Source organism: Myotis davidii, unplaced genomic scaffold (assembly GCF_000327345.1).
Source record: "Myotis davidii unplaced genomic scaffold, ASM32734v1 scaffold240, whole genome shotgun sequence".
Taxonomy (NCBI): domain Eukaryota; kingdom Metazoa; phylum Chordata; class Mammalia; order Chiroptera; family Vespertilionidae; genus Myotis; species Myotis davidii.
The window spans coordinates 700,191-726,295 of record NW_006292334.1 but is presented as its reverse complement, the minus strand read 5'-3'; the positions used below and the strand labels follow the sequence as shown (position 1 = coordinate 726,295).

Below are 26,105 nucleotides of genomic sequence, written 5' to 3'. Positions count from 1 at the left end.
ATTTAAGATTACTGCACTTCCCAATTTTATAAAAAAAACATAAACAAATGTTAAACTCTAGTTAAAAATATGAGTGTTGTTTGTATGCATATATTCATAACTCATGGACACAGACAATGGGGTGGTGAAGGCCTGAGGCTGGGGGCGGTGGGGGGGGCGGTTAGGGTTAGGGTTAGAAGAGATCAATGGGGAAATAGGGGGACATATATAACACTTTCAGTAAAGATTTAAAATAAAATAAAAAAATGTTAAAAGAACAACTCCAACTGACATATAGGAAAAAAATATTATTGGGGGTAGTATACTCGTTCCATGTAATTATCCCTGTGCAAAAGAAAACATTTATCTAAGTTTGGGGATGGGTAAATCCAAGCACTATGTTAGGCATGTCATCATTATGGAACCTCTGGAGAAAATAAGTCACTGATGTAGTTTTCCAAAATGAAGTTCTGCCTGACAATGGTAGGGCTAACTCCATCCCTGCCTTATCAGGACGGGTGAGCTGGGCAGATCAGATTGGTAGAAAGAGAAGCTGGGAAAAGAACAGGATCCAGAACACCTGTGGCTCCTAGGAAAGCCTGTTTTAGAACTGGTGATCGAGAGAGAGAACAATGTAAGTAGCTTCCCTGCATGTCAAGTCTGTTGGCATTTTAACAAAGCGTAAAACTAAACTCTGCCCTACAGAGGTTGACAGTTCTATACCGATGAAATATTTACATGCCTGTCAACCCAACTGCTGGGGTGGAGTCCAAGGAAGCTATAAAACAGGCTGCCCCACAAATGTGGGTACCCATCTAACTTAAAAAAAGGTAGCGAGGGGCAGGGACAGAAGGTTGCCAATGCCAAACAAAAAACTAATAGTGAAATGGGACCATAGAGGGGGGGACTTCCAAGGAAGAAATTCCACTCCAATCATTTGGTTGTTCGCAAAAGGAAAATGTGGTGCCTTGTTTACACAGCTATGCAAGGAAGGCCACACTCTGGGACCTCATGGTGTGGGAGGGGGTAAGAGTGGAAAGTGAAGACAGCAGGGTGCTTGTGCCATATCAGATCTCCATCAGCATGCAACCCCAAAAGATCATGACTGTGAGAGCTTTGTAAATCAACTCTTAGGGTGCTTGCTCCAGGGCAAGTAGCACAACAAATTAATCCTGTCTCCCTGAAATGCAGCAAAGTTTGTATCCACGCTGAATTCAAATTGCTCATTAGCTCTGACATATTCCTAATGAGGTTATAATGCCCTGGGACAAAGATCAAGTCACTCAGCACAAATGCGAGGGGTAGAGTCATAGAAGGGTAAGGTTAGAAGGACCTGAGGGCAGTGCTTCTCAAACTTGAATATAAATCACCTGAGGGTCCTGACTCAGGAGGTCTGGGGCGGAGTCTTTGATTCCCTCTTCTAACAGAACCCCGGGAGGCTGGTGCACTTTGACAAGCAAGTCCCTAGAGACCATCTAATGCAGTCACCTTATCCTAGAGGTGGGGACTCCAGAGCCAAGAGACATACCTGAGACTTCCCTGGCGCTAACTCGGGTTAGTTGGGCATCTGTCCATAGACCTGTGGATCAACCTGAAAATTTGTAATATAATCATAGACAGTAGAGTGACCAACCACCCTGGTTTTCTCAAGACTGAAGGAGTTTCTAGCACATGAGACTTTCTATTTTTAAACCAGGAAAATTCCAGACAAACCAAGACAAGTTTTTCACCCTAGTAAAAGCCTTTTGAATCAGCTTGGAATAGTGTTTTGGGATTATTATTTTTTTGACCTTGTCGGTCCCTAAGTGCTGCTAAGGTAAGCACCTGAGTGTCCTGTCCTAAAGCTCTCCAAGAACAGATGCTCAGTAAGATTAGAGCCTTCTAACACCAGCGCTAAGTGCCTCTGTAAGAGACAGTGTCCCAATAGGTTTCAAAATAAGGCATAAAAAAGGAGTATAAAGAACACAGACAAGTAAGTGTCATAGAAACACATAATATTCTTTTTAACTATATGAATCCATTTTAATTTTCCGCATTTGAAAAAAATGCATCTAAGAAATAAATCGGGGGCGGGGGGAGGTGTTTCAACTGGGGGAAAAGGAGACATATGTAAAACTAGACAATAAAAAAATAAATAAATCATTAACTTATAAATATGACAACACTCATTAAGACACCTTTGGTAAAAATCACTAAAATAACAATAAAAACCAGGATGCATCTGTGAGAATGCATCTGCAAAATCAAAATGATTAAAAATTAAAATATATCCCTCCACATTGCTATTTTACTCACTGGAATTGGACCCATTAACATTACAGAGAATAATACACAGTCTGGACAGCAAAAGTAGAAAAATAATTTCAAATTAGTTGATGCTAGCAGTGTTTTACTAAGGCTTTTAAAACAGAATGTCAACATACTGATTCCATAGGCATTCAAAATGCAGACTGTGCAATACTGACCACAGTGACTCACTCTCTGGACTTTACTGGCTTAAAACAGATGCCAACATGCTCTAGCCGAATCACTTGACTTAGTATTCCTGCAGTTAAAACACTTAAAAGGAAGGAAGGAAAGAAGTGTAGCTAAATGTATACAATGTTTGAAACAGGTAAAAGATAGAACCCCAGACACTCAACAATCATTACCTGGAAATTAAAGAGCGCAGAAGCAATCCTATTATGCATTATAAAGATCCCAGCTGCTGACTTAATGGTAGTTTGACTAGCATAACCAAAGGGTCCTTGTTCCAATATTAATAGGAAATGTATTGTACGAATCCAATAGTTCATGAAATTAACAAGGAAAATGAACTGGAGTGAAACAACTTTGCAAGTAATAGGAAGGCATCAGCTATTGCTTCCCTGGAGCATATGAACATTTAAAAAGAGCTTGGGGAGAGTAAACATGTGTAAATGAGAATGGACATTATTGGAATTTTTATAATACTTTTTTAAAATATATATTTCTTTATTGATTTCAGAGAGGAAGGGAGGAGGAGAGAGAGATAGAAACATCAATGATGAGAGAGAATCATTGATCGGCTGCCTCCTGCACGCCCCCTACTAGGGCTCGAGCCCACAACCCAGGCATGTGCCCTTGGCCGGAATTGAACCTGGGACCCTTCAGTCCGCAGGCTGATGCTCTATCCACTGAGCCAAGCTGGCTAGGGCTATAATAATACTTTTAATTTAAGTATATTTCGCCCAGACAGTGTGGCTCAGTAATTGAGTATTGACCCATGAACCAGGAGGTCACAGTTCAATTCCCAGTCAGGGCACATGCCCAGGTTGTGGGTTGTGGGTTGTGGGTCATAGGTGACGTATAGAAGGCAACCAATGGATGTTTCTCTCTCATCATTTTTGTTTCTATCTTTTTCTCCCTCTCCTTTCCCCTTTGAAATCAATAAAAATATATTAATTTAAATACATGTCAAATTTTCTGTTGGTTGCAAATCTTTTCAAGAAGAAGCTATTAGCTCAAAATGTCAATAAGAGGTCATGGACTATGAGTTCTGGTCCAGTGATATTGAAAGTTAGCTGCCATTTGAATCAGTCTAAAACTACCATAATCATAAACGTATGATTTGACAGCTGTCAAAATTATTCACCATCACTTATGTAGAACTAAATACTTAAAATAGAATCTAGGAAACAATTTCCCTTTTATAAACCTCAACATCACTTCTCGGCCTTTTGGCTAAGATCAAGTGTATAAATCTTAACAGCCTGAATGATACATGCATGCTCATTGCTAAACTAAAAAGTAAAGTTAATTCAACTTACAATCCAATAGACATACGATGAAAGAAAACACCTTCCCCACAGACACTGCCAGGGACAATCTGACTGAATCTGGCACTGACCAAACAAGAATCTGAGAGGGTTTCCATGGAAGCAAGAATGTGACTTCCATTTTTCCCAGACAGAGACCCATCCAAGTCTTCCAAAATTGCTGCATGAGGAAATGGAAATGCTACTACACTGGGAGAGTTTGTAAACTTTAACTGGTTGGTCTTCACAGTAAATCCACCTGTAAAATGGAAGATAAGAGTGTTACATACGGCACAGAAGGTTATTATAACAAATGGCAGCTGAATTTGCTGGGATATATTCAGTACTTTAAATTGCGTATTTATACAGTTTTGTTCAAGAAAAAAAATCATGAGTGCTTAGTGTATGCCAGGCTCTGTGATATGTACTAGAGACACAGTGGAAAACAAGAGCAATATGATACTGCCTTCATATAGTCTGTATTTTAGGGCAGTGATTCTCAACCAGGGGTCATTTTGCCCTCCAGGGGACATCGGGCCCTATTTGGAATCATTTGGGGCTGTCACAATTACGTGGATGGCAGTGATATTGACATCTGGTGGGTAGAGGGAGGGATGCTGATTAACTTCCTCAATGCACAAGATAGTCCCCACAACAAAAAACTATCCAGCCCAAAATACTAATAGTGCCAAGGGTGAGAAACCGTTCTAGTGAGAAATAGAGACACGGAACACTAACTTACTAATTACTAACTACTAAAGGTATCTTGGTTTAGTCTTTCCATCTGTCTGCTCCAGTTCGTCTGTGGTGAGTTTAACCCCATCTCTTCTGAGGGTTATATTTGAAAGATTTACCCTCAAAAGCAACTTTCAATCATGTGGACAAAGAGTAATAGTAACACACTTTTTAAGAATTAGCTCTACCAGTGGTTCTCAACCTTCCTAATGCCGTGACCCTTTAATACAGTTCCTCATGTTGTGGTGACCCCCAATTTCATTGTTTCAAATTGAACATAATTAAAGCATAGTGACTAATCACAAAAACAATATGTAATTATATATGTGTTTTCCGATGGTCTTAAGCGACCCCTGTGAAAGGGTCGTACAACCACTGCTAGAACCACTGCTCTAGAGCTATACTTCTCAGCAGTCTGTTTCTCACACCATCTCCATGTGATTTGCCAGAACTGACACTAGTCCGGTTGCCCAGGAAGGAACTATGGCAGTGGTCTTCTAAATCACACAGCCCTGTCATTGAAATCTTTAAATTAAGCACATATCTCTCTGTACATATGTGACTATACGTCTTCATTATGTACATTGTGAAATAGACAAAAAGAAAAAGAAAAAAGAATAAGATACAGAGAAATAGAAGCTCTGATAATTTCACTCGGCATCCCAGTGGAGTCCAAGCAGTGAATTAAGTCCCGCATTCAAGACTCTATGATTAACTTCTGGCAACTTCTAAAGTTCATCTCATACCACAACCACCTGACACTACAATTCAGTCCTATTGGGATTTTAATTTTTTGCATATGCTATTCTTAATACTTAGAAACTCTTCTCGGCACCGTCTCGCTTGCAAATATCCATTCACGTTTCAAAACCCTGCTTAAGAATCATCTCTATGGCCCTGGCCGGTGTGGTTCAGTTGGCTGAGCATTATCCCATGCCTCAAAATGCCATTGATTCAATTCCCAGCCAGGGCACAAGCACAGGTTACTGGCTTGATTCCTGGTAGGGGTGTGCAGAAGGCATCCAATAGATGTTTCTCTCTCTCCCTCTCACTTCCTTTCTCTCTAAAATCAATTTTTAAAAAAATATTTTTTAAAAATAAAAAGAGTCACTTCTATGAAATCTCACCTGACCTCCTTCCTTGTTCTTTCACTGACCTTGTTCAGTTTTCTAGGATTGTACTCATCACACTCTAGTACAGAGACTAGATTAAACATTTACTTTTGGGCCTAGAACAAGAGCTCCTGGAAGAGAAGAGCTATGTGTTTTTCATCTTTGTACGCACCAGTTCCTTAAACAAACCTGGAATAGACAGTTTTTAAACAAACAGTATGACTTAGCAAGATTATGCAGTGAGAAGGAATTAGAGCTCATAAGGAACAGAGTGCTTTTTTCAGTGTCTTATAAATGATACGAAACAATGAAGCTTTAAAGAACTGAAGAGTTGTGATTTGAAGTGAATGTCCTAAGTTATTTTTATTCCTATTATTTACAAATTTAAGTCAGATGCCACCCAAATAAAAACGGTCTTTGGCTCTGCTTATTCAGAAGGAAAAAAAAAAAGTAAAGTGGAGACTTGCTGATTATTCATTTAATTAAAAAAACAAACAATTATCTAAATTGGTGATTCAAACCACAAGAGCATATTTACTTGAATTACTTGGTTTGGCTGTTTACAAAGATCAAATCAACTAGATTGCTCCCCACTCCTTTTCACCTCAGCCCATGAGTCCTCCAAGGTATTCCTCACCACCTCTGAGATGTGGTTAACAATTGAACAAAAATTCCTGTGCTTCTCTTTGTGCATACAATAAACCTTACGCTGCTGAAAACATAAAGTACTAAGTTCTGGCTCCTTCAGTAAAGATTGCATGTACGTTAGTTTATATTCATATGTCTATCCATTCATCTTTATCCATTAATTTAATCAATGAGCCTTTTAGGCACAGGCTACTAGGTACTAATGATAACACTGTGGGAAGAGACATAATCCCGGCCTTTGTGAAACTCAGAGTCCAGCAGAGACACTAATAATAGGGTGATAGACGAATGGGGAGCTACAGGAACCCTATTGAGCATACCTGGCCTCCTCTAGGATTTATTTTAGGGGATTTGAGCCACAGTTTCTACTGATGCAATTTTATAACTGAAAGAAATAATGGGTCACAAGGCTTTGCCACTATTTATCATATTTACTTGAGTGTTGGCCTTATTTACTGTTTGTCTTATCTGTTCAATCAACTTACCCTGTCCTTGGGAACAGCCCGAACAGGTTCTGATGGACACGCAGCCAGTGAGATCAAAATTAACAAAAGTTGTGTTAGATACCATCAGTTCCCATCTTTTGGGAGTTTTGATCCCTGCTGACATACACAAGCTTCCCTATGATTCACAAGGGGGAAAAGAAGGTAAGAAAAAAGAAGAGAACTAGTACAATTTGTAATGCACAAATAGAAACAATTAAGAGAATAAAATGACAAGCTACAGACTTGGAGAAAATACTTACAAGTCATATACACGACAAAGGATCACCATAAAATACATTGTATTTTTATGAGAATGATAAATAAAAAATTGTGATGATACCGAATGCTAATGAGGATAAGGAACAACTAAAATTCTCATATATTGCTGGTGGGAGCACAAAATGGCACAGTCACTGTGGCAAATAGTTTGGCAGTTTCTGATCCAGTTAAACATACCCTTATCATACAGCCTAGTAATTCAACTCCTAGGTGTTTACCTTTGAGAAATGAAAATTATGTTCAAGACTGATAAACCTGAGAGGGAAGGTAGGGGAGGGTGGAGGAAGGATGTAGAGATCAACCAAAGGGTTTGTATGCATGTATATAAGCATAACCAATAGATACAGACACAAGGCGGCTGAGGGCATGTGCCAAAGGTTTCACACTATCTGGTTCCTTTTATATGATTGTTGAAAAGACAGAGAATAGATGAGTAATTCCCAGGGGTTGATGTGAGAGGAGGACGTGGCTACAAAGATGGAGCTGGAAGGAGTTTATGGGGTTGATGCAATTGTTCTGCATCTTGATTGTGGTGGAGGTGGTTACACCAGTCTATATATATGTTAAAAACCAGACATTGTACATCAAAAAAAAGTCAGGCACTCGCTGGTTTGGCTCAGTGGATAGAGTGACGGCCCACAGACTGAAGGGTCCCAGGATCAATTCTGGTCAAGGGCAAGTACCTCAGTTGCAGGCTCCAACCCTGGTCGTGTGCAAGAGGCAACCAATCGATATGTCTCTCTCACATTGATGTTTCTCTCTGTGTGTTTCTCCTCCTCCCTTCTACTCTCTCTACAAAGTCAGTGGGAAAAATATCCTGGGGTAAGGATTAACGACAACTACAAAAAAGTCATATACATTTTATATTTAATGTATGTTAATATAAGAATTAAAATTTAAAAACCTAAAAAAAATTGCTTCCAGGATTTAACCACAAAATTTCTTCAGCAAACTCCATCTAATCAAGTTGTTAGTGCTCCACTGTACATTTGAGGATTAGCAGAAATTTTCAGAGACTTCCAACAGGAAAGAGAGATAGAAACAAACAAAAGAAAAACAGTGGAAAAAAGGGCAGTATAGAAATCAGGAGAAAACTTAAAATATCACCATTAATAACCACAGAGAAATAAATAGACTTTATCCATGAAGCAAGAAGAAGCAGCCAAAGAAAAGGCGGTGGGAGTCAGAAAGGAAAAGAGAATGAAAACAGGAGAGCAGAAATAACAAATTCAGTAAGAACAAAATGACAAGATAGCCTAGAAAGTAGAATAAAAATACAGTTGTGAAATCAGCGAAACTTTAGAAGATTAGAAAGCCAATTTAGGAGGTCCAATATCCAAATAATGATAGTTTTCAAAAAAGGAAAATAAAGAGGAGAGAATTATAAAATTCTCAAAGAAATAAGACTGAAAGTTCTCATCCAGTGGCTAACACCATGGATAGGACAAAAAGCCACACAAGGTACATCATATTGAAGTTGCAAAACATCAGGAACAAAGACAAGATCCTAAAAAGATCCAAAAGAGACACTAAAAGGTTACACATAAAAGACCTAGAATTAGCCCAGGAGGTGTGGCAGTGGATTGAGCATCGTCCCATGGCCCAAGGGGTCCCCAGTTGATTCCCGGTCAGGGCACATGCCAGGGTTGCAGCTCAATCCCCAGTAAGGGGCATGCAGGAGGCAGCCAATCAATGTTTCTCCCTCATGAACGTTTCTTCTCTCTCTCCCTCTCTTTTCCTCTATTTAAAAATCAATAAAAACACTTTTTTAAAGAAAGACCTAGAATTAGAGGACCTTAAAACTATTCAACCTCAAAACTAGAAGCTAGAAGATACTGAAACATTGCCTTCAAAATAACAATTCAAAGTGCCTTACCCTGGTATTCTATAAGCAAAAACCTACTAATAAGGAGTTCTCCATTTGTAGCTCAAAACCTTTACCTTCCATAGACCCTTAATTTGTTAAGAAAGTTACTATAGGCTACACTCTAATAAATGAGGAATTAAATCAGAAAGGAGGAAGATGTGGGAGTTAGGAGCAATAATGGGGAGACATGGAGAAACTAGCCAGGATACTGGTCAAGAGAAATACCAGGATGTAGCTGTGAAACTCCTCACCTGCATGCTAGTACAAGTGTGAACACTTGGGACTACCGTTTGGCATTATCCCCTAGAGCTGGAGGGACATCCTCTGAGCCAGCAGTTTACAACTTTGCATATATTCAACAGAAGTGCATGCACATATAGAGACACTGAAGATTGTTCATAACACTTCATCTGTAATGACCCCAAACTGCAAATAATCAAATATCTATCAAGAGCAATATACCGTTTAAAAAAAAAACACACACACAAAACTGTGATACAGTCATAAAGTAGAAAACTGCAGAGCAATTAGAAGAATAAAGTATTATAACATAAAAAATGAATGAATCTTGTAGACATAGTGTCGTGCCAAAGAAGCCAGACACTACAGAGCTACTTTGCTCTATGATTCCATTTATATAACCTTCAAAAACAGATCTGAAACCAATCTATGTCTATAGAAGTCTGAATAATGTCCCTCTTCAGGCAGGGGTCTGGGGGTTGGGTTAAATGAGAGGAGGCATGAGGGGCTTCAGAGGAAGTGGTAATGTTCTATTATTGACAGGGTGCTATGCACATGATTTTTGCTTTTTAAAAATCCATTGAGATCTTTGCTTGTGATTTCTGTACCTATCTCCATTAATATGATATTTCTATAAAACTTTTATTTTATTCAGTGGAACAAAATACTACAGAAAAGTAAAACACTAGATGTGAAGGTAAAGAAAGAAAAGTGTTTGAAGTCCTTGCATTGCTCAGGTAAAGTTTAACAGTGCTGATGTAATTTAGATTTTAAGACAAGCAGGCATGTTAAAAATTTAAATCCAATAATGAACATAATTATACAGAATTAATAACTGTAAAATGAATATATATATATGACACTACTCAATGCAAGACAAATCAAGTTTAAAAAGTGGAGACAAAGAAAGCATTGTGAACTGAAAGCACAAAATGAGATGGTAGAAATAAATGCAAATGTATGGGAGACATCAGTGTGTGGATGGTAATTGAAATCACTAGAGAAAATGAGATTTCTCCCAGGGAGAGCAAGTATATTGAGAAGAGAAGGGCCCCTACAACAGACTTTAGAGAAATAAAAAAATGAAAGGTCTAAATTGAGGAAGACAAATCCACCAGTGAAAATGGGAAGGGATCCCTAGAGAAATAGGAGGAAAAATTAACTAAGCCCATTAGCATCTGTCTGAATAAGATATTTTTAAAAGTAGTATCATCTGCTCAAATTAATTACAATAACAACAAAAAGGCAAGCATCCTACAGATACTTTCAAAAGCAGGGTGAGCATAATATATATCCAAAGCAGAACATTTTTGAAAGTTTGAAAGGGGGTGCTAGTTGGATAAATGCTAGGACAACCAGTTTAAACCAATTACACAACCAAACTAGGATGGATAGTATAGTGATGATAGAGTGCATCACTTTGTCTTGTATATTAAAGCTACCCTCACTGGAAATTATTCTACTCATCTCAATATAAAGGTAATGTTGGGTGTGAGAGTACCAACATATACACTAACTAGAGGCCGATGCACAAAATTCGTGTAAGAGTAGGCCTCCCTTCTCCTGGCTGCTAGCACCGACTTCCCTCTGGCACCCGGAACCCGGGCTTCCCTAGCAGCCCTGGCTTTGTCCGGAAGGACGTCCAGTCTAATTAGCATATTAAGCTTTTATTATTATAGATATGCTAGTTAGAGGCCAAAAATAATAAAATTCTTTCCAATAATAATAAGGCCTTCAGAAACTAGTGTTTGTTTTAGAATATGATTCACTGATAATTGTGTGCCCAATTATATGTGGGTGGAAGGTCTAAGAATAATAGGCCAAATTCTCAGAAAATCTTAATACCTAGAGAAATGGCAGGCACAGAAGTTGGAGGCTAACATCAGTTCCACAACCACAGAGGTCAGGTCTCTCTTTTTTTTTTAAACAACTGACACAGTTTCTTATGTCAATAAAAGGTTCCCAAATAAATCTAAACATTATTGTGTTAAATAAAGACTCAGAGATATGGCTCTTGTTTATTTTTCACCCTAGGCTCCGCAGAGCCTTTAATGTGTTAAAATAGGATGTGAAATTCAGGGGATGAGAGGTGTGATAAACAGCAAACCCTAACTATTATTAACCTAAGAATTTCCTTTTCTTAGACCCTCTCTTGGGGCTAGCCTTCCATGGAAAACGCATCAGGAAATATTGAAATAGGTACTAATGCATGCTCATTGTCCAAGCTATTTTCCACGTGTAACTGAGAAAGTATTTGATCAGAAGTGGGAGGCCATCCAGGTGGTCCCACCTCCACACTACTAGGCATGGATTTTGGGCTTTCACTTGATTTCCTAAAGCCCCTATTTCTTCATCTGTAAATTCAAGAGTTCTAACTAGATTAACATTTCGGTAATATTTAGCTCTAAAATGACATGGTTTTAATATTTGGATGCTTAACCAGGATCTAGATCTCCCTAGAACCGAGTGTTGGACATTTCCCATCCAGGGGCTTTTGTCCTGCACTTACTTGTTAAAAGACTAAGAGGCCCTCAGCTGTAATGCAGTCCCAGTGAATCACATCTCAGGAATATGATTATTTTTATTATCTCATGATAACCATCCTTCTGTCAAAATTTATATCTTAATTTATGTCACTCACCCATTGATTATGATGTCTACTTAGCATCAATTAAGATGTTGTTACATTCATTTACCAGGACAGTTACTCAGCTTGATGGACATTTGGTTTTTAGCATCTCCTCGAAGGTTATTTTGGAAACATTTAAGAGCCTTTGAACTATGGTATATCAGAATCTAAATCTGAGTCCCATCTTCTGTTGGAAACTATGCAGTCTAAAAAAATCATTTCTCAAGGTGGTAATTCTTTCAGAGAAAAGGAAAAACTGGCAGATATTTCCCTCATGGAAAGGATGGTTCAAAAGAGATTTAACTAAGTTAGAGAATTAAACAAGAAAAATGTAGAAACCAAAGGATTTTTTTAATCTTAATATTTATATCTAGAGCTATGAAGTAATTTCAAAGGGAATTACAAAAGTCAATAATTATCATTTAAATTTCAACTGGCCAGAGCATTCAGGAACAAACTAAAGAGAATGCTCTGTCCTTGGTTCTCAGAAGTACCTTAGTTCCCTTCCATCTGCGATTATTATGGCAATGCATATGCAGGTACCTCTTTCAAAACAAGGACTGAGGGGCCCCTCTATAGGTCTGAAGCCTTACTGAGACCAATGGGAACCATGGGCTTCTCTGGAGGAGAAGAGGTACTTCTCTTCTGGGAGGAACTCTTTGCCTCATCTACAGTGTGGGATCCTGGCCTTGCAGTGCCACAGATGTGATCTACAGTCTTTATGTTTATCATGTACAAATCCACAGCTAAAAAAAGAGAGAGAAAGAGAGAGACAACAGGCCAAGATGGAGTCACTTTTGCTTAGCCAAGTCACCAAACCAAAGCTAATAATGAACCTAACTGCAGTTTCAGCCTCTCTCAGCAATGGAATGTTAAACCAATCAGTCTGAAGTTTCCTGAGCATCACTGGTGGGGCAAAATCTGCTGGGTAAAACCACTGCCCTTCCCTCCGCCAAAGATGACCTGGTTTAAAAATAATCCTTTATTTTCCTTTGCTAAGATCTCCCCTGTGTGTGTTGGGAGGGAGGCGGGGTTGATTGAGCAAACGAAAAAGAGAGAAGAGCCCTAACCGGTTTGGCTCAGTGGATAGAGCGTTGACCTGCAGACTGAAAGGTCCCAGGTTCAATTCTGGTCAAGGGCATGTACCTTGGTTGTGGGCACATCCCCAATAGGAGGTGTGTAGGAGGCAGCTGATAGATGTTTCTAACTCTCTATCCCTTTCCCTTTCTCTCTACAAAAAAATCAATAAAAATATATTTTGAGAGAGAGAGAGAGGGGCGCACAAGCGCACGCTCATGGACAGGTATAAAGTGAATAAATAGAGATGGGGAAAAAATAAAAGTGGAGGGAGGTGGGGGAGAACTCCCCTGCCACACCCTTTTGCCTCTAAAAACCTTGTGTTTTGTACAACCACTCAGAGCTTTCTTTAGGTAGGACACTTCCCTGTTCATGAATCGCTTAATAAAGCCAATTAGATCTTCAAATTTACTTTGTTGAATTTTGTTCTTTAACACCACACTTAAGGAAGTATTAGGGAGTCACATAAGAGGTAGTACGCTATAGTAAACAATGTAAATTTATATTACCTATTTTTGGGGAGGGCACCCTAAATAGAGTAATAAGGACCCTATGAACAAAATGTTGCTGTAGAAACTTGGCAAACCACGATGCAGAGAGACAATATGGAATCATGCTATTCTATAATTATTGTGAGATTAGAATAAACTAACTTAAAATTATTAGATGTATTATTTAATTGGTATGGATAATAATGCTACATTGCAACCAAATAAAAATTCTGCAAGCTACTCATGATTTTTATGACTTATATTAACTTATAACATTGAATCCTTGGATATATTTGAATTTTATTATAAATACTACCACTGTTACAAATAAAAAGCTCCTCTAACTTTTACCAGTTAAATATTAAGATTCACTGAAGAATGCTATTAAAATTACATATCCTGGGTCACCAGGGAGCCCATCACATAGGATGCTGTTGATGGACAACCTAAAACAACCACACGTAGGTACTTACCTGGTGAGCAAAATGACCAAGGAATAAGCTGTCAGTAACTAAAGTATTTGCATCACTTTCCAAGATATCAATTCCAAAATCTCTGCATGAATAAACTCGGAAGTTTTTCAGGTGAAGATTGCTAGTTCTGAAAATCTGTTAAAAAAAAATCAGCGTATGTTATGGCAAAGTTCTCAGGCTTGGCTTTGCTTGCAGACTTCTGGTAACTTATTAATTAAGTATAAGTAACCATGCTTTCGCCCATTGATATCTGCACAGACATCCCAAAGTTGCCGTAAGGTCAGCACTAACTAGTCCTCTTTAGTAACACCCACTCTATACTTTTCATTTCTCCTCATAATAATTGACACATTAAAAAGGTCAATGTGAATTCTTCACATTTCTAAAATAAACTTGCCATCTCCAAATTACACAAAATTAGTGGAGAAAAATATAGCATCCAAGAACCCCAGTATTTAACATTTTCTTCAGTAGTATTTATTAACTAATATTGTCAGAAAATTGTAAATGTGAAATAAGTAATTGAACATGACTACAGACTCAAAATACATTCTGTGAACATATATTTATGACAGGTTATGTTGGCAGGCCCAAACTGGGATCAAGTATTAACAAAATTAGATTAATAAAGTTGAAAGAATCCCAGTAATTTGTGGTACAGAACCTTTCATTTTCACCTAGCACTGCTATTAACAAACTAGGTGACCTTGGAAAAGACATCTAACTTCTCCTTAGGCCTCATTCAACCATCTTTAAACCAGGGTGGAGATCAGGACTAACAATTAACCTAACAGAATCATTCCTTATTCATTAAATAGGGTCATGGTTGCCTTTATATCTTAAAGTGGAAGTTTCCTATTAATTAAGGCCAAGGTAGCCTTGATTTATCATAGTATTGTGCTTTATGCTAGAATTTTCAAGAATTAAATAGCTTGCATTTCTCATTTTGAATGCACCAATAACTTTTATAAAATGACAGATTTTTGAAGATACAAAGCTTTACTTAAGTAAAATAGGTATGATCTTGTCACAATTGTTACCCAATTACAGGTACCTCAAGTTCTGGCAAATAACTCATATTTAAAAACAGCTAACATCTGGCATTAACTGGAGAACCTGGTAATTACTAAAAGAAATCAACACCCAATAGCAAAAAAAATCCCTATTTATAGTATAAATACAGCTTTCATAATGTGTTCTCATCTCGCTCTCCCTCCTCTAAAAGAATCACTCTGCATTTATGATACATGATGAGGAGAGGGTATTTTTCTCAATTTTTATTAACATACATACAGAAGGGTCAGATTGCCTAAGTTGGGATCCAGCAATTCGTAGCTGTTGACATGAGCACATATTTTACCCCCAACCCAGAGAGTTTTCTTATCTACAAAAGGAGGATAATAATAATGTTTCCCTCAAAGGTTAAAGATGATTAACTGAGAAAATATACAAAAATATTAGCTATCAAGATCATCAAATAGATATAAATTTATATTTACTCACAGTAGAAGTTTTACCTGTTGGAATATTCTGTTTAAGTATCTATAGATAGATAGATAGATAGATAGATAGATAGATAGATAGATAGATGACACTTATGTCTAATGACCAGAATACAGTCTGACAATAATGAAAACTATCTAATAAAGTTTAAGAAATTTTAAAACAATGTGCTTCTTATGATGCAAAAGGCACTTCTAAATGTTACCATTTCCAGAGTCATCATTATTATCAACATCGCTCTATCACCACCCAACACTGTTTATTAACAACAGCTATTATTATACACCTAGCAAGACTGGGGCACTTTTCTAGGCACTTTATATGCAGGCACTTATCTAACTCACAAAACAACCTTATCATTTAGGTTCTATAACTATTTCCATTTTACAAATGAGAAAGAAACAGGGAATTTGCCTAAGGTCACACGGATAGGAAGAGGGACATTTGAGTTTACATGGCTATGTACAGAAGAGGTTGTTGTTGTTTCTTTCTTTTTTAACAGCTTTATTAATATACACACACCATACAATTCACCTATTAAAAGTTTACAATTAAAAGGTTTTAGTTCATTCACAGATATGTGCAACTATCACCAGACTCAATTTCAGAACATTTTCACTTCAAGAAGAAACACCATATCCTTTAGCCCTAAGCAACCATTAATCCTCTTTCTGTCTCTATAGATTTCTCTCTTCTGGTCTTTCATATGAGTGGAATCACATAGTATGTGGGCTTTGTCACTGGCTTCTTTCCTCACATAATGTTTTCAAGGTTCATCCATGTTGCAGTATAGTACTTGATTCATTTTATGGCTGATATTATTTCACTGTCTTAAGGTACCACACTATATTTGTCCATTTGTCCACCTTTTGGCTATTATGAATAACACTGCTATAAACATCGTAGGGAGGGACAAGGATGTAATAGCAAGGAACTGTGGATGTGGACCAGCATCATGGTGGAGGCAACTAGAAAGGGCTTCAGCCCAATTTTTTTTGAATGGCCCAATGGGAGACAGTAAGACTTAGGCAATGTATGAGGAAACAGGTGACCCCATAGTACTCAGCCACTGATGAACCAGAGGAGGGACTGGATAAATGGGCTGTGTTAATTGTCCTAGGTGTGCCTGTACAACTGGATAGACACCTGCTCTTGAGAATGTATAAGTCCCGTTTTCGCCGTACTTCTGTCTCTGAGTCTGTTATTTGAATTTAAACAAGTGAGCATTTCTCACAGTTCCAATTTCTCAAAATCTTTGCCAACACTTACCACTTATATTCTAGCCATCAGGGTATGAAGTGGTCGTATCTCACTGTGGCTTTGCATCTCTAATAACTGATTATGTTGGACATATTTTCATATGCATATTGGCCATTTGTGAATCGCTGGGGAAATGTCTTCGCTCATTTTTTAATTGGGTTATTTATATTTTTATCATAAGAGTTCTCTATTTATTCTAGATATAAGCCCTTTTCATATGTGACTTGCAGATATTGTTTCCCATTCCATTGGCTGTATTTTCACTTCTTAATGGGGTTCTTTGAAACAAATATTTTTAATTTTGATAATGTTAAACTTATCTAATTTTCTTTTGTTCCTTATTCTTTTGGTGTCATATCCAAGGATCTGTTGCTTAATCCAAGATCATAAAGATTTACTCCTTTGTTTTCTTCTATCAGTTTTATAATTTTTTTTGCTCTAACGTTTAGGTTTTTGGAGCATTTTGATTTGTTTTCTTCTATCAGTTTTATAATTTTTTTTTGGCTCTAACGTTTAGGTTTTTGTTAATTTTTGTTAATAGTATGAGGAAAAGATACAGTTTCAATCCTTTGCATGTGTCTATTTGTTCCAGCGCCATTTGTTGAAAAGATTATTATTTCCTCCATTGATTGGTCTTGGCATCCTTGTCAGAAATCAGTTGACCATAGTATGGCTTATTTCTGGACTTAATTCTATTCTATTGAACTATATTTCTATCTTTGTGCCACTACCACACTATCTAAATGTACTATTGCTTTATAGTATGTTTTGAAAAAAGAAAATGTAAGTCCACCTTATTTTTTTCAGATTGTTGTGAGGGAAGTTACTTTAATTACTTTCCTTTTAATTACTTTCCTTTACTTTACTCATAAAAGTGAAGTTCCAAAAGCATTCTTATTATCTGGACTTTTAGTGCACAAGAGTTTAATCTTTAAGGATAGACATTTTTTCATGAATTCAGCACTCTGGTTACAGAACTTGAGAAAACTGATTTTAATGATTTCCCTTTAATATTTTTGTTTCATTAGGTTATTTCATCTAGAACAAGGTTATTCAAGATCCTGGAGGTAGAATTTAAGCTTCTGCAAGGCATGATTGCTTCTCTGCATAAGAAGGCACTCAACAAACGTTTCTACTAGATCAGTGATGGCGAACCTATGACACGCTTGTCAGAGGTGACACGCTAACTCATTTTTTTGGTTGATTTTTCTTGTTAAATGGCATTTAAATATATAAAATGAATATCAAAATTATAAATCTTTACTTTACTATGGTTGTAAATATCAAAAAATTTCTATATGTGACACGGCACCAGAGTTAAGTTAGGGTTTTTCAAAATGCTGATACGCCGAGCTCAAAAGGTTCGCCATCACTGCCCTAGATTCTCACCCCTACATTTATAGTGCTTATGGAAAAAATGAACACTATAAAATTAAATGAGAATACTAAGTATAATTGGCAATCCCTGGGTTAACTACCCTAATTATATGTTTTGGGGTTTTCCCCATTCAAAATTATCTTCCTCTTGTTGGATATATAAAGTAAATATCTAACGTTTTTATTGTGACTTAATTTTACATTTTTATTCTGTTTCCTGGGTACCCTGTAAACATATTTCTTCATTTATGTAAGTAGCCTAGGCTTCAGATTTCTAAGTGGCAGAGACCAAGCGTATGTAATGTTCTCAGTGTGGCACCAAATAGTGACGCTGGGTAATTTTTATATGTTAGTGATAACAATGAACAAGCTAAGCTTACCTGTAAGAAATCACTGTGATAATGAAAGATAAATGACTGAATGTGAACTTTTCTCCCTTTTGAACAAAATAGAAGAAAATGTGACTCACTGATAAAACTAAGCAAAGCACTCTGAACTGGAATTTTTGTGTTCCAATGATAAATAAATTATAAAGTTTTTATCTAACAGCTCTCAGCAGTCCTAGGATCTTCTTCTTATGATTGAAACATGTATATGCCAAGATATTAGGGTAGCAAATGCACATTTGGAATCTGGATTCTGTACCTGGTTGTGCCACTAACTGTGTGACCATCAGCAAATTCATTTGCTTTCTGAGCTTTAATTTTTTTATATCTAAATAGGCATGGTAAGGGAGAAATAGATGACTTTGATGATCCCTCCTGGTGGTAAATCTCGATAGTAATTCTTTTGTTCTCTATTACAGCTGCTTAAAAGTCTCCATAAAGGAAGTCAACTAACCCTGGCTTAGTAACTAGTAACTTGTTCATTCAACAACTATTCCACGTACATCTATAATGCTCTTGGTTCCTTAAAACTATGATGATATTACAATGCTTCCCTCAGCAGCAACTCATATATATAGCAATCTATATATATAAAGGACTAAGAGACTGTCCAACTCAGTGTACATATGATGTGCACTGACCAACAGGAGGCAGACACTCAATGCAGGAGCTGCCGAGCTGCGATGACTTGTCAGCGGCAGTTCTCTGGTGACACACCCTGGAACCAGAGAGGAGGGAACCCGATTCCTCGTGGGGCGGCACTATTCCACTTTCAGCCATGGGTGCATGAATCAGTGCACTGGGCTACTAGTGTGTAATAAATCAAAATGAGAAAACAATTTTCATAAAAAATTAAAAAACTAAAGAAACTTACCTGCACGCCACCTGCACTTCCCCAAACCCTGAAGTTTTGGAACAGGGTGGGGCCAGTGTCATTGTCCCAAGGTGGCTGAAACTTAGGGTAGACAAAGAGTCCATATCTAGAAAGTGAAACAAAGAGTGAAATTTAGTCAGTTTCTGTGTTTCAAACACCCTACTTTTTTCTCATTGGAAAATATCAAAGTAAAAGTAATGAATAAATTCTCCCCCTTGCTAGGAAAGTGGATACTCTCCAACTTTTGTTCTTTTCCCAGAAGTGCCTTACCATTTTAGGGTTCTGTGTACTTTCTTCCCTCAGATCCCAGAACTGATGAGAGCTGCTAGATAGAAACTTCATAATCTTAATGATAATTTCATAACACGTGTACTAATCCTTGCCTCGGCTTCAACATGGTGTAACAATTGTTCTTAATCCTTCTCATTTTTCATTATAGCACTATTCCTATCCTATTATCATAAGTATTTATAGCTTTCAACTATTGAATCCCTACTGTATTCCAGGTGTTCTCTTAGGTGCATTGCATAAGCTCTAATGGGCACATCCAACCTCCAATGTAGATATGTTTCCATTTTACAAATAAGGGATCATACTCTAAAAAATAAATAAATAAATAAATAAATAAGCAATTCAATAGGAGTAAAGTCAGGATTTGAATCAGGGTCTGGCTGACTGAAGTTCGTATTTTTCCCTCGATTCTCAAATTCCCTACTCTACCTTGTTTCTCATGCCCTTGACCTTAGTGGATGACATTACCCTCTACATAACAAAGGCTTTGGACAGCTCCTTCTCATCTCACAGTGTGCCGGTAACAAGTGAAGAGCCTCTTCTCCAAGAGCCTCTTCCCACCCAGTTCCTGAGCCCAGGCACTCGAGCCTCCCAGGGACTCTGTTACCAGTTGCTTCTTATCTCTTGGAAGTTTAATTACTCTCTCTATTGAATTCTCCTCTGGCCACAAAAGGTACATCTTGTCTTGCTGCCCTCTTAAGTGACTTCCTTCTCCATTTTCCTCCCTTCACCACCAAACTTGTATGATTCAAAATGGTCTGCAGCTGCATCCTCAAATCGCATATGAATGTTAAGTTATTCCCTCTCAGGAGTTTTGTACAAAAAGAAAACCAAACAACTAAACCATAAGCCTTATACCCAATATGTAGATTAATTTCCCTAAAGTTACCTTGTACAAGAATGTGCAATATTCCCCGTGAAGGAGAGAAGTGGAGCTTGTGATGTTTGGTTGGTCATAAGATGGAAAAAGTAGCCAAAACCAGCAGCACACACTGTGTTTCCCTAGGGAAATTAAGGATAATTAAATAATAGTTACTACACATACAACAAAGTTAGTGGAAATAAAGTCTCATATACCTGCTGATCCTGATTTTTCTTTCACTTCCTGCTAAGGTATGTTGACATTTTATGAACTCAATTACTCTTTACTCACCCATTCCCCACACTCCCCCAGGAAACAAAAATGTTCTCATTCCTCTTCTTCCAGGCAGCTCAATTAGACTGTAATTTGCCCACCTCAATAACTGGACTCTTAGGTTAAAGTGGAAACGTCCAGTGAGAAATTTAATTACATAATCTAATCCAAGCTCTTTGGTGTATACAAGCATATACATGTTCCACCAGGAACACCAACACATGTGGGTGCACACACGCTCACACACGATGCACACAGAACCAAGCAAAGTCAATATGGAAGAAAAAAAATGAAATAAATTGTTTTAAAACCACTAGTTCTCAACTCCTGCCTCGTGCAAGAGGTTGAACCAGTACCCCAATGCTCCAAACCCTGGAGGTTGCCAGTCTCTGGGGAAGTGTGAGTAAGGGCCAGCACTAAGACTGGAAGCCTGGCCAGCAGGCACCAGCCAGGACCTGCTGGGGCAGCCAGCACTTCCTGACATAATCAACAGTGCTGTTTCCTTAGCTTTAGCTGTTTTTCACCGTGGGTCCCAAGGCTTTCTCACCCTGATATTTGTAGTTAGCCGGACACTCCTCATTTTCCACTCAGTTATAGAACTATTTTCTTCCTCTGTGGACAAGGGACTCATTTCCTTCTGGATTCTGAACATTTCCCCAATTTTCTGAGGCCATTTTAAATTTTAAACACATGTTTCATCTACCACATTGTATTCAGCAAAAGTGACTTTTGGGTACCATTGAATGTGAAGGTGAATTACTATTGAAGATGCTAATGTGACTTCAAGGAACCAGGGCCATTGCTAAGACTCCACTTATCTTGAGGTGGAACAGTCTAGAGTGGTGGCTGTCAATTGGATGATTTTATTCCTCAGGGAGCATTTGGAAGCCTCTAAGGACATTTTTGGTGGTCACAACTCAGGTAGAGGGAAGCTATTGGTGTTCAGTGAGTTGTGACCAGGGCAGCCTCTCACAACAAAGAATTACATGACCAAAAATGGTGCAACTGCCACAGTGGAGAAACCCCGATCTACAGTCTAGACTGGAAGTATGTACTCTCAAAATAAGTCACACCTACTTTCTAGTATCCCATCTCTAAATTTTGATGTAAATACCAACCTAAATATAAAATCATGGTTAATTACAATAAGAATGCTTTGGCAATCTTTACCAGGAGGATATTAATATCTTTTCTTTTTAAAAATATATCTTTATTGTTGAAAGTATTACATATGTCCCCCTTTTTCCTCACTGACCCCCTCAACCTCACTCCCACCCCCACCCCCAGGCCTTCACCACACTTTTGTCTGCGTCCATGGTTATGCTAGTACATATATCCATATAAATTCTTTGGTTAATCTCTTCCTGCCCCCCTCCCACCCCCATTCCTTCTAAGATTCGTCAGTCTGTTCTATGCTTCTATTTTTCTGGATCTATCTTGTTCATCAGTTTATTTTGTTCATTAAACTCCACATATGAGTGAGATCATGTAATACTTGTCTTTCTCTGACTTATTTTGCTTAGCATAAAGACCCCACAGAAAGAGACACTAAAAAAACAATCCCATTGCAACAAAAATATAGGATATTAATATCCTTTCAAATAACCAAATCCAGCATTAGGCATTCTTTTTATCTCAATTCTTCCCTCATGCTAGAAAAGAGGACACACAGTTATGATTCTTGGCTTCTGGAAGACTTGCTGTAACTAGGTTGGCAAATACAAGTGCCCAATATATCTCTCAAGCCCTCATAGGTACATAAGGAAGTAACATAGCTGTTGATTTTCAGTTATGATTATACAACTGGCAACTTCCTCATGAAATTACAAACAAAGCTCCACCCTCCACATAGCCAGTGTCAAGTGACTGTGTCTCTGCCATACCTATGAGCCATGGGAAAGGCCTGAGTACATAAAAATTGAGGAATAGGAAATGGGGGCTTCTTAAACACCACCTTCTGTATTTCAACAATGAGACAGGTGCGCTAGAGGCTGCAAGTAATGATCTCCCTTCGCCTGAGTACATAAAAATTGAGGAATAGGAAATGGCTTCTTAAACACCACCTTCTGTAAGTATTTCAACAATGAGACAGGTGTGCTAGAGGCTGCAAGTAATGATCTTCCTTCAACATACACCTCTATCTCATTACCAGTGAAATGCTAGTTCATGGCTCAGACTTACCCAGAAGGGGCCAGATTCAAACATTTAAAGAATCTTTTGCAAGGGCTACATCCTTATTCATCACCTTTGCCAGGCAAGTGCACACAGAGCACATATTTTGAACAAATAAATATATTTGTTGCATCATCTGCCCTAGTGTCATTAGTATTTAAGCAGCATCTGGGTGATCAAAGGTAATGCTTTCCAATTGCATTCATAGAAGGGCAGGATATTCCAACTTCAGTCTTCTGTGAGCCGAGAAAGAGCAGTTTTCTTATAAAAGAAGCACTTGAACAGTCGGATCACATTGCTTCCCAGCCCTTTTCACTCTCCATTGCAATTGGGTATGCTACAAATGATTCATGAGGAAATCCACATATTTATGCAGGCAGCCGGTGGCTTGTGGGGAAGGGTTTAAGGCAAGCAGGGAATTTTGTGTGGAAATCAATTTTTTGCGGAAGTCGCTGTATTATGGACATTCAAGCAAGAGAAATTCCAGAGAGAAATTAACTGCTCAAGTAAGCCAGCTCCTTGAGGTGTGTATCTATAGTTACTAGGGGGAAAAAAGTGAGTTAACCCTTCAGGCAGCTCTTAAATATACATTAGCTATTGAGTGGGGAGAGTGGAGAGAACTGAAACTGGGCCTTTAAATACAGAATTCCTTACAAAATTGATTCACAAACCAGAACAAATCCCCCTCAAATTAAATGGGTGTTTCCAAAGGGTTTGTTTTCAGGGTTTTCCTGTGGGATATCCTAAACAAGAGTCTGGTCATAGGAAATTTCCAACATCGCCATAAGCATGGGTACTTGGAACTCTGGAGGTAAGCTGACTCTCTCTAGCCTGAGGTTGACCGCAGAGCTGGAGCCTTGGGGCAGATAGCAAGAAACCCTAGAAGGAGTCAAAGATGCAAATGCTGGAGCTGTCAAGGGAAGGCAGCTGGAAATAGAGTGCTCCAAGAGCCGCAGGTGGGGCATGTGGAACCACCACCAAACCATTTCTAGAAAGCACAAAAAAGGCCCGTCTAAGGAGTGGACAGAGGAATATCACAAGTCCCCCGGAGACTCAGGAATATCACGCTTGAGTCTCACTAGCAAGTAAGCACACAGCTCAGGTTTTGCTTCTCCCTGGACTTGGTGTAGCTGCAGCCTGGCAGGGAAGCAGGGAGACCACTTGTGGCTATGAAAACTAAAAAGGAATATCACACTTGAAATTCCCTTGTACCACACAGGGTTAAAGGGGAGTCAACTGTAAAGATGACTGCTTGAACATCAAGGAAAATTTTGTGTGCTGTGGCTATGTGTTTGTTCCTAGATTCTGGGAATAATATCCAACCACAAACCTATTGCAGAGACTTAAGAATTAACTGTTTGTTCACTGCCTGCCCACGAGGCCAGATATTTCAAAGTCAGACTCGTGTATGTGGGAGAGAGTTCAGGCTTTCAGGGTTGGTTGCCCAGGCATTAGGAATAGGTTCATCTCTTCAAATCTAAACAAGGGCTTTAGTTTAGCTGATAGTATTGTCCCAATGTCAATTTCTTGATTTTGTTATTGATCTATGGTGATGGTCACGGTTACATTATCATTGGGGGGAAACTGGGTGAAGGTCACGCAGGAGTGCCGTGTTGTATTTCTGCACCTTTTTATGAAGATAAGATTATTTCAGAATTGGAAGTTTAAAACAGAGAAACCCTAATTAATGACAGCAATACCTAGCTTTTAAAAAAATATTTTTCCAGACTTTAAGAAAACTGAAAAACAAGACAGGAGGCTGGGAAAATAACTCTAAGCACACATAAGGCTTGACTGCATTCTCTTAAGGGTCAGTGTGACTCTAATCCCCTCACAGAGAGGAACATAAACTCACCACCCATACAACATTTCCTCAGAACAAAGAATGCCCCTTCACTCTCAGAACAACCATGGAAGAAGGTAGTATTGTTATACCACATCTCTTTCTGTTCCACATATCACACAAACACACACACACACACACACACACACACACACACACACACCCCACATTGTGCTGTTATGATAGCCTATTATTACCCTTTGGAATAAAGGTATTTTCTAAAACATATTTTAATGTACTCTCTGTATTTTCCATATAGGGCACACTTAGTAAATACTAACTTACTGTTTGCTCAATAACTACAATGACCTTCATTGGCCCAAAAGGTCAACAGAAGTTCATCACTTTTAGGTGTTGCCATGTATGTCCAGTTATCAACTATGTCCTTGGTAATAGCTCATTCCAGACAACAGAATACAAAAGAGACAGCATAACAGAATACCAGTGGCACAGCTGAGAAATGGAATGGACTGTGCAGCATTTAACACTGAGAAATGAGTCCCACAGGGTTTAAATGTTGCCACAGATTAAACATCTTATTTTTCAGACATCAAAATGATTGCAGGATCTTGGAATCTATTCCTTACTTTCCTGTTTCTTCCCCCCTCACTCTTTGATTATGTAATGATACCTATATTCATTCATTCATTCATTATATTTAATTCATTTGTATTGAGTAACTATTGTGTTTCAAACTTTGTGTTGGAGTATAAAAGCTAATAAGCTAAAGAAAAGAGAACTACAGAATTTTAAGCTCATTGAAGAAAATGTCAGGAATGACTATACTTAATCAATCTACACTGCCAGTTTAAACTGAAACCTCATTCTCAAAATATGTGCATTATACTTATTTAAATTTTGTAAAGTGGACATAAGAGAACGAAAATAAAGGAATGGAAATGAAAGTCATTCAATGGAGAACTAATAACTTGCTTTGCCTAAATTTTTCTATTGCAGACTGAGCATTGTTTCACAGAGTAGACCGCAAACACTCAGGGGACCCATCAGCTTTTTAGATGGCCCTCTAGCTCTCTGCACCTATAGACCTATAGCCAGTTCAGTTCTTCTTGGGGTTGACTAGTGGTCAAAACACCTGTCCAGGAGACTACCTACTACCCAATGAAGCAAAGTTGAATGGACAGAACCCCTGGCATTCGATACATTCCAGCTTATCCAAGAAGATGAGCTGGGAAACCCTGAGCGTCTTCACCTCTAGGTATTTTAATGCAGTCAAGATGCTACTACCCAAGAAAGTATGCAGAAATGTAGTTCTTTAGGCTCCAAAGTTTGCTGCCATAGCTGCGCAACCAGACCTGTAATCACCAACAAGTTAAATGCTGCTCTAATTGCTTTGGGTCTAAAGTTTGGTTTCCTTCAACCCATGCAGTTCTGCATCCTTTCTCACTGGCATATTAGCTGCCCCCATTAGGTACCTAAAATGGTGTGTAAGTGCTGTGCTTGGGAACAAGGGAG

General features: G+C 38.3%; 1 protein-coding gene across 1 annotated transcript in view; it reads right to left on the bottom strand.

The window, feature by feature from the left end:
- PKHD1 (polycystic kidney and hepatic disease 1 (autosomal recessive)) overlaps positions 1–26,105 on the bottom strand; it is a 406,355-nt gene that overhangs the window by 205,261 nt on the left and 174,989 nt on the right. The window contains exons 43-47 of the mRNA XM_006765722.1: positions 20,372–20,484; positions 19,192–19,297; positions 13,792–13,926; positions 6,736–6,871; positions 3,768–4,014 (exon numbers count right to left, since the gene is read on the bottom strand). Of these exons, the coding sequence (XP_006765785.1) occupies positions 3,768–4,014; positions 6,736–6,871; positions 13,792–13,926; positions 19,192–19,297; positions 20,372–20,484 (737 nt within the window). The remainder of the gene's footprint in view (positions 1–3,767; positions 4,015–6,735; positions 6,872–13,791; positions 13,927–19,191; positions 19,298–20,371; positions 20,485–26,105) is intronic.